The sequence below is a fragment of the Lonchura striata genome, chromosome 8, assembly GCF_046129695.1.
Source record: "Lonchura striata isolate bLonStr1 chromosome 8, bLonStr1.mat, whole genome shotgun sequence".
Classification (NCBI taxonomy): Eukaryota; Metazoa; Chordata; class Aves; order Passeriformes; family Estrildidae; genus Lonchura; species Lonchura striata.
Window position 1 is genome coordinate 30,326,224 of NC_134610.1, and position 18,108 is coordinate 30,344,331.

The following is an 18,108-nucleotide window of genomic DNA, read 5'->3' on the forward strand; positions in this document are numbered from 1 at the left end:
CTTTGCTAGACCAGGTTGCTCCAAACCCCATCCAGCCTGGTCCTGAACATTTCCAGGGATGGGGCAGCCACAGCTGCTCTGAGCAACTGTTCCAGTCTCTCACCAGTAAAGAGAAAATTTACTGAGAAATTCTCAGTAAAGGATTTCTCCCTGATATCCAATCCAAACCTACCCTCAGTCTGAAGCTAGCTCCCCTTGAATTGTCACTTCACGCTCTTGCCAGAAGTCCCCCTCCACCTTTGTTGTGGGCTCCCTTCAGGTAGGCTGTAATTATGCCACCCCAAAGCCTTCTCTTCTCCAGGCTAAACAGTCCCATCTCTCTCAGCCCTTCCTCACAGGAGAGCTGCTCCATCCCTCTGATCATCTGGAGTCCTTCCAGCAGGTCCCTGTCCTTGCCGTGCTGGGACCCCGAGCTGGATGCAGCCCTGCAGGCGGGGTCGCAGCAGAGCGGGGCAGAGGGGCAGTAGGAGCAGTCTCACATCCTCAGAGCTATTTGTAAGCTAAACTAAGCTGGTTTCACATTTCACCAGATTTGAAATCTAGGCTCTGCTAGAATGCTGCTGCCCACAAGTTTATCAGAGACAACATGACAGAACTGCAAATCAAAGTAATTCACTTATCTGGAAAACATCTGAAAGGCAATGTCAACGCTATGTAATTACATAGTTATGCTGCTACTCTACTCAGAGGTGTTACTGAATCCTTTTTGATTTTGCGAGTAACTCTTAAGTTCTCTTAACAATCCAAGTAGTTTGTTAAGAAGTTAAGAAGGCTTGCACAACTAAATTTCTGCCTCCCAGCTCTCCTTTCCAAATAAAGTCCCTGCCATGAACCCCTGGGCAAAGTAGGCACTGAAGCTTATCTGAGCTTCTGAGAGCTTGTTAGCTCAGGTACAACATTGAGTTAACATGTCTATCCAGTCTATTAAATGCCATTTGCTCAAGTTTGTGAATGAGATTTGTGGACATATGTCCAAAATTATATTGCTATGAATGGTCAAAGCAAGAAATGAAAAGGCTCCTTCAGACTGCGCAAACATGAGGCTCCAATTCAGTCCAGTGGACTGTTTCCAGTAACAATTACTGCATCTACATCCTTGGTTGGAATGCTGATGCTCAAGAAGGATGTCAATGCACATATTTGTTCTCATCCTCAATACATCCTCACTAAGAATCATCTTGGAGTAATTAAGACCAGTTGCAGCTTGAACTCCACAAGGTTTAGCAACTAAAAATCATTTCTGCAGTATGTAAAATGGAAACTGCATGGAAGAAAAATGCAGATTTAAACTAATTTACTGAAATGACCACAATTAAACTTTGTAGTTCAGACCTTTGTTTGTAAATCCGAGTCTCAGCTCTCTTATCTATTCAAAACATAAGTACAAGATTATTCAGTGTGCTAGACTGTAAATATTAAGACTGTATTTCCTGATTCCTAACATGAAAAAGTTTATCCTTAATAACCCAAACTACATTAACCATGCTGTACCCAGAGTTGAATAAAACAGAGTCTTTTGCATGATGGTTCTGATAAAAAGACTGAATGGGAAGTGATCTGCTGTTAGCAGTGGTACAAAAGCTGAAATTTTACTAGTGCTTCTTTAAGGCTTTAAACATCAGCCTTGTTTATGCTTTATCCAAAATCACAACAATGGCTCCTAGCAGAGCAGATGGGCATTTTCTAGTGGGCTCTAAATTGCTTAAAGGAAAAAAAAAAAAAAGAAAAAAAGACAACCATTAAACACAATGAGACACTTCCAATGAAAGAACAACAGCTGTTCTTACTTGCAATTTGAAATCCCAGACCTTAAAGAGAGTACCGGGCTGCCAGTGCAGGAAAGGCAGAATGAAAATTCTGGTCCATGTATATACAGTGCATAAAATGGGATTTGTCTCCTTTTTGACAGGGCCTCTACCTGTCCTCACTTTTCAGACTGCATTTAAGAAAGGAAACACAGTAGTGTCTCCTTTTTAAGTACAACTCATTAGTTTCAGTGTGCAAAACGTCCCAAAATTCTAATGAAAGGAAAAATGAAGCTATTGAACATTCTACTTCATGTGACAATGTGAATTAGTTTTAAAAAAATCTCTGTATTTTATGTCCCAAAAATATCAATGGCATAATATAAATGCTAGACAGAATAATCCAGTTCCAGGAAAATGAGAGAAATGGGATCTGGTAAAAAAGTTACCATTAGTTTAGACTGCTGAAGCATTTACACACATCCCCTACATATATTCAGGCATGGGGTTTTTTGCTTTTTTTTCTTAATTATCTTCAGTCTAATAACCTAGCCAAAATTTTCTGTGCTTACAAATAAACACAGACTATAACAAATACACTCACATGCAAGGGAAAAATATAAAAAAAAAAAAAAGGAAGAGAGAGAGAAATTGTCACAGATAACCAAAAACATTTGACCCTCCATCCCCAACATGACTGAAGTCAAATGTGAAGTATGTTGTGTACAGGGGTATGAGTAAATATTTGAAAACAGTTCTGAAAACACAGTTATTTTGTTGAGGCTCTAAGCCAGCAGTTAATTCATGAAGGATGCTCCAAGATTATTTTCCTTTGTACACCATGACAACAATTATAGAGTTACAGAAGCATCTGGAACAGATCTCAAGTTAAGTGCTTCCCTTACAAACTCCCAGTGTTTTAAAGGTACCCAAATTCTTGCATTCCTCTTCTTCCAGAAGCCCACTGGGCACGTGAGTGTTGGCTAGGACAGCTCTCCAGAGGAGGCACTGCTGGATGAGCAGGCTCTCCTGGAGCCAGCTGGGTCCTGCCCACAGAGGGGCCCCTGGCAGTGGCACCTCAGAGCTGTGACTGACACACTGCCAGCTGCTGTGGCTGTGGACACTCAAAAGCTTCGTGAGCCAGCAGAACTGGTGCTTTTGAATGCTTTTGTCACAGCAGGATACACTGCTGCAGTTTCTGAGAGACCAAGAAAGAGGGAGGGTGGGACCAGAGGCAGTCAGAACTCTCCATCTTCTGGGGTATTTTGGGAGGCAGTTTTGCCTTGATGCTTTTTATAACCCCTGAGGACTCTATATATACTCCTTCTTAGGCTAGAAAGTGTTTAAATGCCACAAGAGCACAGAAATCCAGCCTGGCTCCACACAGCCTGTGTGCAAGCAGCCCAGTCAGTCCCAGCCCACCTGCACAAATCTCTGCTGCTACAGCTCTGCTCTGTCTGTTCCCATCCTGGACATCCCATGTCCTGGATACCAACAGCAGAATGACAGCACCAGTGCCATGCAAGAGAATTTAAAGGACCTTTTTATTTCTTAATTTAGACTGAGCTACTTAGAGGCCCAACAGAAAGGCTCATTCCACCAAACTTTGGAATCCAGTCTAAATGTCACTCCAGAATATTCTGAAAATCGAAATAGAGCACAACAAAAATACACTGCTTTTTCAGGCTGTTTATACTTCTTGGGTGTTGTGTGCATTTCTGGAGCTTCCTTACAACCATACATCCTGCTATAAATCAGCTCCTGTATTATTCTGCATTATTAGAAAATTTCATGCAATCTAAAATGGGCAGCAAACAAGCAAATACTGTTCTTGTCAATAAGACCATATGCAACTCTGGAGCACTGGGGTGAGATGGCTGCATTATGTGCTATCCAAACGCACTAAAACATCCCTGCTCAAATTTCAGGAAAAGCTAAATTAGTTGTTGTATGTGGAAAAAACCCTGCTTTATACCCTAAGCCTTCAAACTGGCAAAATGCCTCTTCAGAGGTCATTCACTTCAGTATGGCCACATCACAACTGCCTTCCTCAAAGCTCTTGTTTCCTCAGAAGGACTTCTGAGGTCTCCAACCAAGTGTAGAATGTAGGAAACTGTGCATGCCATGATTGGTGTGAGGGAGCACTGCAAGAGAAGAAGCTCTTCTCAGGCACAAAGTCCTTCTGGCTCTTGAAGCAAGGGTGATGTTCCATCCCCTTTTCACCTCTATGCTTGAGGGACTTACATTCATGGGCACACACATACAGTTCTGCCTCGCTACAGAGGTTAAGAGAATAATTAGTCTCAGCCCTACCAAAAAAAGACTTCAAGGTTCTCAGTAGGGCTCCACCCCCTCTTCTTCTTTCAATTCACTCCAAGTATGGGTTTAACAATTTGGTACTCAGTCTTCTCCAACTGCTATTTATGATTTCCACCAGTCATAGATGTTCCCACCCTGCCCAGTGGTCAATTATGCCAACTAACCTCTGAAGTGAGCATCTTCCCTCAGCCATAAATCTCTTCTGAAAGCAGAACTCTGCTGAGCCACATGAACAAGTCCAAAGACCAAGTCTCTAGAGAAGTCAGGAATTATTAGGAATAAGAACAAAACGTCTGTAAAATCAGATACTGCAAGGTGAAGAAAACCACAGCGGGGTAGTTAAAAAAGAGAAAACAAGAAAAAGAAATAAAGATTAGGAAAGTACAAACTGAAATGGAAATGTTAAAATAAACATACTGGGGCAATGAACAAGACATAACTATGTCACAGGCTCTCAACCTACCATCATCTTCTTCAAGACAACTACTATGCATCTTAACCACTCTGCTACCTATGGGTAAAATCTTACTTTTACATACAGGTAAAAACTATCCTTCACAGCTGGAGTTTTATCACACCCTCCAGACAAAAATATTTGCTTTACATCATAGAGGAAAAAGAGTTACTGAAACCTTGGTGCTACTGAAGACATCCAATTCTGCAACACCAGCCAAAAAAAAAAAAAAAAAAAAAAAAAAAGAGCCAAAAGCAAAAATATAACTTCTATATTGAGCATTTCATTGGCTCAAAAGTTGAAAAGAAAACAGCAAATTGTATCCATTATCAGAGTAACTGCAGATATCCACAGGATAATGATTTATCCCAATAATTATCTACATGACAATAATTTAAATGAGGAACATTAAAAAGTTCCTTGTTATTGCATTTTAAGAGGGATCACATTGGTATATTTTTGCTTGTATCCCACATAAAGGCAAGCAGGTTTTCTAGAGTTGCCTGTGTAAATTTAAGTTTAAACTTGCAAGCTTTACATGCAAAACTATTCAGAAAACTTCACGAATGTCAATTAAAAAGAACCAAGAGTACATAAATAAAATATACTGCAAATTGTCTAAGTGGATTCAGTAAGTGTCTGATAAAAGCCACCTCCAGATTTCTAATATCACCCTAAAAATTTCAGTGCATAGCCAAAAACAATGCACAGGGACTGAACTCTTATTTGAATGTAGCTGGCCATTAGCAATACAGCTGCCACTTTTACTTTGTCCCTCAATTTAAAATAATCTGTAATTCTTTCAGAGCAAGCATGTAGGGCATCTCAGACCATAAAGGGGAGCAAAAAGCCACGTGCCACCTTCCCTGCCAGGGACGGAGAGCTGCTAGTAGCCAGGAGAAAAGGTTAAATAAGGAAATTCAAGAAAGCACCAAGCCCTTAATGCAAACCTGTTACTGGTAGGGAAGTGATGGTTACAAATATGTGGGATGATAATCCATTTGATTTCCCATTGCATTCACTTCAAAGAAGCCAGCAGCTGCCTTTGCCACCAGTGAAAATCAATGTAAAACAGCAAGATGGACAGCTTGGTTTGCTCTCATGACTTGCTCAGCCACAAGGTAAGCAGAGCAGCAATTACATCAACTGAAAGAGTAATTACATCAACTGAGAGAGCAGAACAGAAGTGTAAGAACTGCACAAATCAAGTAGCAAACTGTTTGAACACTGAAATGTCATACTCTGCCCTGCCAAGTCAGAGACAAGTTTGATCCTGCCTTGCAGATAAAGACAAAACCAACAAGATTAACAACATTAAAACAAAAACAACAAACCAGCAATTAAAAAGCTTGGTAAACTTCCTATTACACCTATGCAAATAGCCACAGACTATGAAAACAAGCATTCCAGGAGACCTATAAAAATAACACTTTTATTACATGGTGCCACAACAACAGTAGTGCAGTCAGGGAGGAAAGAACTATTAAAACCCTCTCGGATCAAACTTTATCAGCTATAATGCTATCCAAAATCACCTGACCAGAAACTCTCTCTCAGCAATTCAGTTTGGCTGCCCATTCAAAGTGTGACTGTGGCCCTACTCTAGTTTCCAGAGTTCATTAAAAAAAAAAAAAAAAAACAAAACAAAACAAAAAAAAAAAAAAACCCAAACCAACAGAAAAACAAACTCTGTCCAAGCCCTGCAATTAAGTATTAACTGGCGTCACTGAAAGCATCAGTCACTCTCACAGACGCTCTTGAGGAAATACAGAACAGAGGACGAGGTGTTCCCTCCCTCCTCCTTCAGATTAGGGCTAAGAAAACACCTGAAGAGATTTTTCACCCCCTAAAGTGTTTCCTCCAGTGACCATACACAACAGGAAACCCACAGGTATGGATTTCCTTCATGGCATGATAAACTTCTGTCTCTTTTTCCTTCTGTTTCCCTGTGCTGGCCAAGCTTGCTCTTTACCTGGGACAGCTGACATTCTCAAGCACACCCTCCTTACCCATCACACCGAGGCACACACAGGCAGCTTCAGCCTAGACAGAAACTCACATGAAACTCCTGGAAAATTAATAAAATACGATTTTAGCTCTCCAGGAGCTTCCATACAGAACTGTCCCTGTGGGAACATCCCATGGCAGATTGCTCTAGAGTTGCTGACACTTAAATCCTGGGCTTCCCAAACCTGAATGCTCTCTCCAAAACTGCAGACGTTGAAGAATTTGACCTGTTATACCAACAGGAGATGGAAGAGTTTTGGTGCCATACTGACCTGGTTTCTATAGCAATCTCTAACCAAAGCACTGATGGAAAGTTTGTTTTAATTAATTGCTTGCATTTTTCTAACCAGCACTAGTACCAAAGTTACATTACTTATACAAAAGAGATGTTGAAATAAGGAACACACTATATCTAATTTTATTTCTAGACATGCTTTCTAGGTTGGATGCATTAGTTTCCTTCTAAACAATCAAGAATTTTACTTTGTTCAGGATTACACAACAGAAGCCAAAAGTCTTTCCCAGTGGTCTTACCCACAATCAATTCTTCTGAAGAGTCCATGGCTCAACAGAGATTTACACATCAAAGAAAACTAAGTATGTATATTTCCACAAATCAATGGGGGTTCTTTACCCCCGTGGCAGAACAAACTGCTTAAATTACAATTTGCCTCATAGCATCTCCTCATTAAAGTTCCTGAGCAACTAAAAAAAACACTGTGAAAATTGCAAGGTCCCTGTGGAAGTGCAGAGCCTCCCTAGACACGCCTGCACCCTGCTTTTAGCAGTGGCCTACTGCAGCCAGAGCAGTCAACCCTAGAATTAGCTGTAAGCTGCAAGGACAGGATGATGCCAGCTCCATCCCAGCTGGCATTTCAGTTCCCAGTCTGTCCTGGCAAGCACAGTGTGGGTGAACAGCCCAGGACTGTGGGGCCACCCTGCAAGCTCCACTCATGAGCTATTAACCAGCACCCAAAGACCAGCTCCACGGTGGCAGAGTGGACAACTGGACTAGCACAAATCCTTAGGTAGAGGACCAGGCACTCCACATTAAAGGGGAAGAAAAGTGGTTTAGGCTTGCCAGAGATGCCATAAAGCAGCCTACAGCAGCACTTATTTTATACACCTACAATACTGCCCAAATCTCTCTTGAAGATGATGAGAAGTTTACCAATTTTAGCAGAGCCAAAAGTGACTCTCTTGATTCTGCAACTCCCATAAGCATCTAGAGGCAGGTGGGAAGGGAAGCAAGGTCACCCTAAAGTAACATCGTTTTATATTGCTACAGTTCAGAAATGATGTACCAGTAATAGAAACCATAAGATTATTTCCTAATCCTTTATTTTTAAAGATATTTTGTCCACTTAGCAGGTGTCAGAAGACAGAACTCTCACACAGAAGCAATACAAAATAAAGAAAATTTATGAAGAGATCATATCTGTCCAAAACAAATTAGGTTTACACTTTGACTAGTCCCTTGACTAGGGACTCTATCCAAACTCGCAAGGAAAATCTATTACTATCAAGCAATTGAGATCTCATTACAAAAATTAAAAGTCAATATTTTCTCACTTCAGTCTCCTACTCTTAGAGTAGATTTCTAGTGTTTGGGCTCCAGAAGTCCTCGCTGTGAGGTGGGAACCTGACCATACAATTATTGTCACTAGTAATTAATTATGTTTATGAAATACTTTTCTACCAAGTTCAGGCTCTCATAATACACACAAGAATGACTCTTGACCATTTCTGTTCACAAAAACAATCTCTCAAGAGAGACAGAAAAATGTGGAGATCAATATATTACTACATACTTGATTCAAGATTTAACCAAGTGCGTATACTGACTTTCACAATGTCAGACAAACTAACTCACAGGTTTCATTTTTAAAATACTCCATCATATGACAGCAAATTTTATGCAGCTGAACAAAATTAGCAGAGCAGAAAGTTCTTTTAGCAAGGAACTGTGTCAATTTAGCAAGCAATTGGGCTTGCTAAACAAAAGCAGTGAAGAAAGAAAACCTGAATTTAGCCAGAGTTCAGAACCAAGAGGTCCAAGAACTATCAGCAGCTTATTTGATCTGATTATTCAGCTGTTTGCATTTCAGACTATGCTTCTGGGAGAGTGACAGATGAAGTGTTAAGGCAAAAAATTAACCAGTTCACTAATTTCTACACATAATTTTCATTTAACCTAAAAGTTAGCACTGAAGGAAGATGCATAAATGTATGGCCCTGTTTAGACACTGACCACTGAATGACCAAGTCAGTCTCCTGAATCTGTGGCTGAAGAGTCAGGTGCAACCTCATAACCAGCTGGAAACAATTCTTCCCAGTGTCACACTGAGGGGAGGAACAGCTGCCTTCAGCCTCACCTCTAAAACTGGCAAGATAAAATGATTACTGCAACATGCAGACCTTGAAGACCACGTACCTTACTCTCAGCCACACCACCCACACCTGCAAACAGCACCTTGTCCTGTTATTCATCCTATTTTATTTGTAAAGTTTGCATTATGCATTTAGGGTGCTCTGGCTGTCCTAATTTCTGGGCTCATTTCCACCCAGCACAGAGAAAAGACGACCAAGCTTTAATTTTCCTACAGTTACCATTCAGACATATCCAACACATTTCTGCATTCATCATGAGAGGGCTTTTTTTTTTTCCTGCATTGCACAAAGACACATTAAGAATTTCAGATACCAAAAGTAACACTATATGATTCAAACAGATTTAAGACCTCGAGGCTTCCAGGAGGCATCTGGACTTCGAAAAAAAACGGATTTCCTTGAAAACAGACTGCTTACTTCACAGTGCTGTAATACTGGCTACTGCTAACAGCTAGGGAGGAATGTTCTGAAATGCACATACCAGGGCCTAAGTGCATGAAAGAAAAAGAGTAACTCATTTTAGCTTCACTTTAAAATATGGCTGAGCAAATAAAAAATTCATTTTGGGGGAGTGGTGGTGTGATTTTCAGTTTGGTTGCTTTAATCAACAGATCTTTTGAGGAGAGAGACAGCTGGTACCATCTGTTCCAGGACAGAACAAAAACTAAAATTTCTTTGCTGTACTTACATGTGAGGACTGAGTTCATAGAAGTTTCGGTTTCTGTATTCTTCCACTTTCTCTGGAGTATAAATGGGTAGAGATCTGTAGGGGTTTATTGATATCACCACGCTGCCAATGTATGTCTGTTGAAGGAAAAGAGAAAATTATTGCAGGTTTTCCTTTTTAACATACTTTTGCTGCTTATATATTACTCACCCATTTAATACTTTTGTGGAAACAAACAAAAAAAAAAATAAGGGCCCAATTGTAGCAATGAATAAATATGTTCATACTTTCCAAACCACCTTTTAGATACTCTCTCTGTTGGGTACCAAGTAGCTATTTCTGCATAACTGAGAGCCTTTTATGAATGTTTTCTAAAAGAAAGCCCAATCATACTATATTTCTGTGACTAATTCAGCTGGGGGAGGGAAAGGCAAAAGGACACAGATGTTCACTGAGAACTGACTCCATCTGCATGGCAAATGTCACACGAGCTTTGCTGCAGCCCTTGGCCACTCACACCAAACCCTCTTCCCAAGGAGGAACTTTATGTCACCTTGTCAAAGCCTCAGGTACCAAAGAAACCTGAAGGGGAGCAGCCTTGGACAGGTTTCTGTCAAAGGAGAGATTTGCTGTCAGGGTTCAAGCCAAACAAAGTCCTGCCGTGGTTTCTCAGCAGACATGAAGTGCAATTTTTATTTCCAGATTCTAAACGCACTCACCACCACCCTTGGGAAGCAAAGGGAGAAATGTGCTGTTCACTCTGTTAGATCCCATGCACTGCTGGCCTCGAGGAAGACCAATTCTGTACACCATGACTCCCATGTCTGCTCATGACACAATTAATTTGAATCCTTAAACCTACTGTCAGGTATCCCACAGCTTTCTGTGCCTGTATCCCATAGCTTTATCCCACGGCTCCAAGGGCTGCAATCAAATACACTGAGTGGCAAAAAATGCCAAAATCCCATTCTGTGCTGCCTGCAGATACTGACCAAAGGTTAATAAAACCCCAAGTGTTTCATCCATCTTTCCACAACTGTGAAACAAATAAATAAGTGATGAAACATTTTTTTTTTTTCCAGTAACCAGTGCTCCCTGGGAGGTGCATATGCTCTACACAAAGCCACAGGTTCCCATTACTTGGATTACATTTACAATAACTACACAAGGAAAAAAAAAGAATCGTTTTTTAAATGTGCTATGATTCTCTGCTGCTATCTCAGCACCTGACAATCAGTATTTGGATTTTTCCCCACAATATTTCTTAGAGAAAATACTGTAATATGTAGTTTTAAATGGAAGGAGAGGCATGGGGAGCCTAAACTACTCACTAGCATATTCAGTAGAGCACCAAATTATGGCCAAGGCTGCAGTAACAAATGAAAAATATTAATTGTTGCTACACTTCCAGGTCTAACTTCCATGCCTAAAGCAATTTCCTGCTAAATGCTACTAAATCTGGTCCTAAGCAGAAAGTGAGGAGAGGAATATTTCCCACTTTCCATTGCGCACATATGCACAGCCAAGCAGTGAACTCGCATGGCATTTTCTGCCCCAAACTGAATGGAATAAACCAGACTGCAGTGATAAAACAAGTGGCATGAAGCCTCCAGAGACTCTCACAGCTCATCCTTGTAGTGTTTCCCACTCCTGGGATGGATCAGAAGAAGCCAAATAATTAAGAGTTTTGCTCCTTTCAAGCAGACACCACAGTGTGTGCTTATGTAAATGTTCCTCAAATAAATAAAAAATTATTCAAGTTTTGTGGTCATCTTCCCCCTATGGAGGAAATTATTCTCCAACTATGTCTAATCTCTTTGGCTGAACAAGATGGAAATGCTAAAATTGCCTTTCTACAGGCAATTATTTTGCCCTCTCTCAACACATGCAGCTTTGGCAATTTGGAAGTCTACAGATTCCTGGCAAGACTAACAGATGCCAAAGAGTAAGAAGCTTTGCTAGTCTTCCCAAGTGCACAGATAGCCCAATTAGGACTCTTCTCTGATAAAACAATAATAAATTGTTTCCTCATAAATCTTAGGAATTTGTGAGTTCAGCCTGTTGTGAAACCAGTGTTGTAAAGTATCAGCAGAAAAGAGATGAAGGCAGAATCTTAAACGTTATATTTTGAAACATGAATTCTTTGGAACACAGAGACTTGTCCCTATTCTGCTACCACAATAGCATACAATTTAATTGCTAAGTTACTTGAAGTACCTTGGGACTTCAAGATAAAGCAAGATTACTGAAAGTGAAAACCTTGATTTTTAATTTTGAATACAGGCATTTAAATGAGATTTATTTAGTCCCATGTCTTCATAGCTAAGTGCTACTTAGACAATGTATTTTGGAAATTCAAGTCAGCTCCTTACTGCCAGATACGAACAAATACAGGCCATTTCCTAAAATACTAAAATTTCAAAAGGTCAAATGGCTATATTGAAACAAAGACATACTCCAATCCATTTTAAACACCAAGCCGAAGTGTGCCAAGAAGTCATTGGGTTTGTTGCAAAGCTGCTTACAAGAATTAATACATTTCCTCTTCTGAAAATGCCAATCTCTCAAAGCTGATGCCTAATAGCTTATTGCTACTGGTGGTCTGTGAGATTCCACATAACAGGGATAAACAGATCCGGAAAATAGCTTTCCCACATAACATCTGTCTTCCCACCAGAACTCTATTATAAACAAACAAAATAAATGGCTTAAATCCTTGAGCGAGCGACAAGCACAGAAGCATTCCAGTGCTGAAAGCAGAACGCCCAAGAGTAGTGGGAGATCATACCACAGCACCCCAGGGACAAAAGAGATTCTTGAATTTCCCTGCTTAAGGACAAAAATAAAAGAAGAAGAGCAGCCTCATGATGATGGATGCACAGAGTACAGTCAGGAGATTTGATTTCTTTCTTGGTTTGACATGGTCTCATTATACAAGCTTGGATGAGATCTGCTGTCTCCTGAAGTTTTGCTAACTAGATTCTTGATAATACTTCTTCCTCCTAACTTCTACTTCATTGCAACTCAGAGGCAAATTATGTGTTTGCCCAGAACACAAAGCAAAAGGGTCCTCACTTATTGTTTCTCAGAGCATCTCTCATGTGGCGTGGCAACACTGCAAGTCAGCTTCAGAACAGGGCATTGAAATTTCTGTCAGCTTAAATGACACCACACTCTGCATTCTCTACCAAATCAACACATTCAACTCATTCCTGTTCAGATAAGGGGTCAACACCTTCAAACAGGAAGAAAACTCCAAATCCCAATTCAACTGGAAAAGCTGTTAATGTTTGTTACACATCACTTCTAAATATTGGTCCAGATGCAATGACCAAAACTCTTTGATGCTCCACTTTCTCCCCCTAGGACTGGAGGCCAATGTAACCACTTGGGACAAGATATTAGTGCTACTTCAAGTTTACTTCAAGCTTTGCAAGGCCTTCTGAGCCTTTCTCACCCAAGCAGACTGCCTTAAAAGCTTAAAACAGCAAGATGCTAACAAGGCTCTTGCTGCTTGTGAGAAATGTACAGGCAGCAGCCTCTTCCCAGTCAAGGGCTAGGGAAAGTTACTGCTATGAACTGGATATTTCCAGCTGAGAGGCTGCAGAAACCTTTCAGTGAGCCCAGTGAAAAGTGCCCAGCCACCTCTGCAGCCAGGGTGCACAGTGAAATCTGATACACAGGATAGAGGCAGTGCAGGCCAGCCCAAGAAGGGCATCCTTTAGAAGAGCACTAGTGCAACTTACAGAATATTTCACATCCTGGGATACAGTATATTAATAAAGCTGTTTTTCCTCCTGTCAAAGTTAGACTTGCAATGCCCCAAGGGCCAGAAGAGAGGAGGTTGCATCTGCAGAAGCCAGGGAACACTACTGACACCAGCTGAGGCAGCAGCACAGAAGTTGTCCAGCTGGGGCTGTCGTAAAAGCCCACTGTGTATCCTTAAAAGCTTTTCTGGATCTGTGGCAATCTCTGCAAAGCAACCTTCTGCAGAGGTTAAAATCATTAAACATCTACACAAATTTGTTGCAAGCCTTTTGGAATTGTACCCTTTTGTCAGCTCTGCTAAAAACAAACACACTGCTTCTTACCTCTTGTAGCCTGTAACAGCCCAGAGAAATTGCTGCTGCACACAAGTCACTCCTGCTGTAAAATGCCCCAAGTGCAAATGTACCTGGCAAGAGCACTGATTCCCAGGGGCAACAAGGTCTCTCTCTATTTATTTAATTTGTTAAACTTTGGAGCACAGAAATAGAAAACCAAGAAATTTTAGTAAAATAAGATTGCTAGTTTGGATTCTTCCATTTATGCAGGCCAATTTTAATCCTCCAGATATATATAATGCACATTCCTTTAGTAATGGCTATGCTCAAATAATCCTTTGGTTCCTACATCTTTGAAGAATTTCAGATCATGCCACCAAAACAATTCATTGAAATGGGAGACAATGTAGGATCGAAGAAAAGTGTGACTAGGTTTTATTGGAATTAATCCAAAACCAAGGCTTGCCCAGCACTGTTTCCATTGTGGTTGGGGAGGGCTGTGTTTTGGTTTTCTGGGGTTATTTTAATGTGACACATGAAAATTATATTTCTAATATAATACTAATTTTCCTTTGTATTTGCCTGACCTACTGCAGTTCTGGACCTTGCCAACTCATAAGCATGTGTGCCACTGCATGTTCAGAACAGCTGAGGCCAAGGAGAAGGCAGAGGAAGCCTGTACTTACATGTTCTAAGTGTTTTCAGCTGTCTCAATCTCAACAGAGCCAGGCAAATTTAAAACTACAACTTCACTCCATAATGAAGTTTCCCATTTTATTAAGTGTTACCAGCTAGATCAGTATTGTATTAAAATATCACCTATTATTTGAACAATCATGTTGTGAGCTCAAATTTGTTTTACATTGTGGTTGGCCACAAAATGAAATGCCCTGTGCCTCTGGTCCCCTGTGGTTTTTGTCAGGTTGGAAACACAAAGTTGCAAGAGTTTGAAAAGAGTAAAGAAAAGAGCAACATCAAGACTAAAAGCAAAACCACCTGAGCCCATTGCTGTTTCCTGAGCTTTGATTTTTTATTTTTTGTATTCCTGTGTGTGGCAATGCAGGTGTTTGTATTGCTTGGTGGAGAGGGATGGGCAGGGTACTTGAAAAAGACAAACAAACAGACGTGGATTTCATCCTGTAACACTGCAGGGTTTGCCAGCACTGTTCCACACAGCACACACAAAATAAACTCTACCTGTGATCCAAGCTGAGCAGCTGCACTTCAGGTTGAGGCAAGGCTGGGCCAGCTCTGCTTGTGCTTCAGTGAACTGGGAGCTTGAGCAGGGAAATAGATCACTGGATTTCTGAACAAACACAGACTATTCTCCATGATGATGAAAACTCTCTTGCTCAAGCCCACCTTCCTAGAAACAGCATTTTAGTCCCAGAAATATAGTGGACAAAGTCTGTATGTTGTAATAGGAAAAAAAACCCAATCCTGGTAAACTACTCTATGTGCTTAATGCAGTTATTAACCAGGACAGGCAGCCTTGTAAAACCTGGATGGAACAGTGAAGGCTGTAAAAAAACTACCCAGAAGAGCAGTAGGTGAGGTCCTGAAGGGATGAGAAGGGAAAAACAATCAAGGAAAATAAGACAGTGAGGAGACAAAATAACAGTCCTGTACAAAGTACATTAATGGCTGATATAATGACTCAAGAAACAAAGCTCAAAGAGGTCACACAAAGGCAGAAGCCTACATCTGCATCCCAGAGCAAACAATCACAACACAGGCAACCTCAGCCAAAGAGGATAACCACACTACTAAAATATTCTTCAATATGGGCTTGATGCTGCAAGCCACCGTGCAAGCAGCAGCAGCCTGGACAGGCTGTGGGCAGCCAGCACTGGCCATGATCAAGCCCTTAAGTGCACTGCAAGCTGCTGGAGATGCAAGCCCTGAAGTAAGAGCAGATGGTTTGCCAGGAGACACCCACGCTGCAAGTCGGAGCAAGTACGTGATGTGGGTGCATGGGCACAGATGATTGGGTTTCTCCTCTGAGCTTCTTGAGGGCACAGAAATCCCTGCCCTGCTCACTGAACATTGCTGCTAACCTCAGTATCATTGTGACAGACTCGAGTGTTGTTACTAATGAGGCAGACTAATCCTCTCTGCTGGTCTCTGGCTACATTGGTATGATTTATACAAACAAAAGGAGTCCCTACACAGGATACAAATATAGGCAAAACCCTGAAAATGATCAATGAAGAAGTCAACTCAAAGGTGGCATAAGGAATTTTCAAGACAGTGTTTAAATACCCCCAAACATCAGTGCTTGCCCACTCAAAAGAGAAAGATTTGTTTTCATAAGCAAGTGGTGATTGGAGATTGCATGTCTGTGCCAAGAAACCACTGGTGAAAACATTAGTGATAGGATTCATTCCAAAATGTTCCATTATTTCTGTATGAATGAAAGCTGGGGGGAGAGAAGGGGAACCTCCTGCCATGTTGCAGCCAAGGCTATCCTATGCTTTTCAGGGTGAAAGCCATGTTTTTATAGCCCTTGGACACTTTTGCTTCCCTTTCTTCATTTGTTAATCTTTCATTAATCTTCCTTCAGTGTTTTGGTTTCATACAACATGCACTGAAACTATCAAAAAATGTCCCAGATGTCATCATCACCTTAGTGAAGAAAGACACAGTATTTTGAGGCAAAGCTAACACTGTAACTGGAGCCATTTCCTACATTTCTCCTCTCTTTTTCGAAGTATCACATCAGAAGTAAAAAAGAAAGTGTGTAAGGGAGGAGAAGACCCCTACACACAGCCTACCAAATACATTCAGTTTTCTCTGATCCTTATTACTGTTTTCTTACTCCTTCATGCAAATACTGCACGGAGCCCTACAAACAGTGCCTCAAACACTAGGCTCTGAATTGTGGAAGCTGTACAAAAAGGAAAGGAAACAAAGCACTGCCTTGAGATAAATAACTCTCCTCCCACAAAGCACTTCAAGGTAAAAAGCAGCCAACCTGCTGTGAAAATCTTTACTCCTGACTCTGGGCAAGTTATGAAGTTTGTTTTGCTGGAGCAGGCTGATGTGAAGGGCCAGAGGACCCACAGGATTTTTATCTAGATAACAAATCAAAGCAAGATTTGCAGGGAGGCAGAATACTTCTTAGGCCACAAGCTATCACAGAAAAGATGTGCCTTGGGCACACAAGCCTTTTTTCACATCTGAAGAAGCAGCAGGCTTCAAGGTCCTAGCCTGTGGCAGCTGCAACAATATTATTACTACAACTCAGTAGCTTCCCTCAAAGGGCAAAACTGTTGAGGCACTGATGGGAAAATTGCTCAAATTGACTCAGGCATTTCCCAGGGGAGGAAGAGGAGATGGGAGATGGGAGGAAACTCAGGTCCCCTGGGCTCCCATCACAAGCAGATGGATGGCTGATCTGATCCAGCTCTCAAACCATCCTGCTTTTAAGAAGCTGGACAGCCACCACACCTGCCACCCCTCAAACTCCCAAAGGGAGACCAGCAGCCCAGGATGGAATTGCTGGATAAACTCAAGTAAATACATGAAAGTACAAGAGAGCAGGGTCAGAGCTGCCAGGAGGAAAGACTCTTCCGTGTGGTGCTGCAGGAGCAGCAAAGCACAGTCCTGCCACTAGCCAGAACACACGCAGCTATGACATACCCAAAATCCACAAGGAACAAGAACCCTCATCAAAACCCAACAGAAGACCCCACCTGGCCTCAGCAACATTTTAAAGGTGAACATGATTATGCTGGCATCAGGAGGTAATGAAACTGAGAATAAAATTTAACTTCAACAGTCTCTCAGTTACTACTACCACACAGATCTTCCCAGCAAGCTGCCTTTTTCTTGCCCAATAACACAAGACTCTTCTTCACAGCATCCATGAGATGGTCACAAAAGGCAGATGAAGACTGTGATAACTGGTCTCATTGACATAATTCTGTTCCCTACCCTGTTTTTGCAAATGTAGCATCTGGAGCACCAGGTATGAGTGCAGCAGAAACAAAGCCACTGTGCTTGACAGCAATTCAGTCAAGTCCTAAATAATCTAAGGTAGCTGAAAATTGAATGAATCAATAGTATAGACAGACAGTGGAGTAAAGGTAAGTCAAAACCGAAAAGACTAACCCTAAAATATTAAAGCAATCAAGATCAACAGGAAGCAGCTCAGTCTGTGAAACAAGCACACAACAACAGCCATGCCAGCAGAAGGCCACCACAAGGATGGTACCTCAAACAGATAAAACAGAGTTATTACCCTAGAATGCCAAATATTTAATGTTTCAGTGATAAAACAACAAATGTTCAGTAACATAAGACTGCTGCTGCCCAAAGCAGCCCACAAACTCCACGCACCAAAAAATACAAATTAAACACTGACATCAGAGAAAGATTCTGTTTTGTTGTAAGAACAAAAAGCAAACAAACATTTTCTTGTAAGGAACAAAATGTTGACCTCTGCAAATTTGGGAAGACTTCAAGAAACAACATAACTAT

The 18,108-nt window shown here is 41.2% G+C and overlaps 1 protein-coding gene across 5 annotated transcripts in view; it reads right to left on the bottom strand.

The window, feature by feature from the left end:
- Window positions 1–18,108, bottom strand: part of MYO1B (myosin IB) — a 108,363-nt gene that overhangs the window by 69,363 nt on the left and 20,892 nt on the right. For all 5 annotated transcript variants that reach the window (XM_077785145.1, XM_021531365.2, XM_021531372.2 and 2 more), the window contains exon 3: window positions 9,605–9,720. In XM_077785145.1, the coding sequence (XP_077641271.1) occupies window positions 9,605–9,720 (116 nt within the window). The remainder of the gene's footprint in view (window positions 1–9,604; window positions 9,721–18,108) is intronic.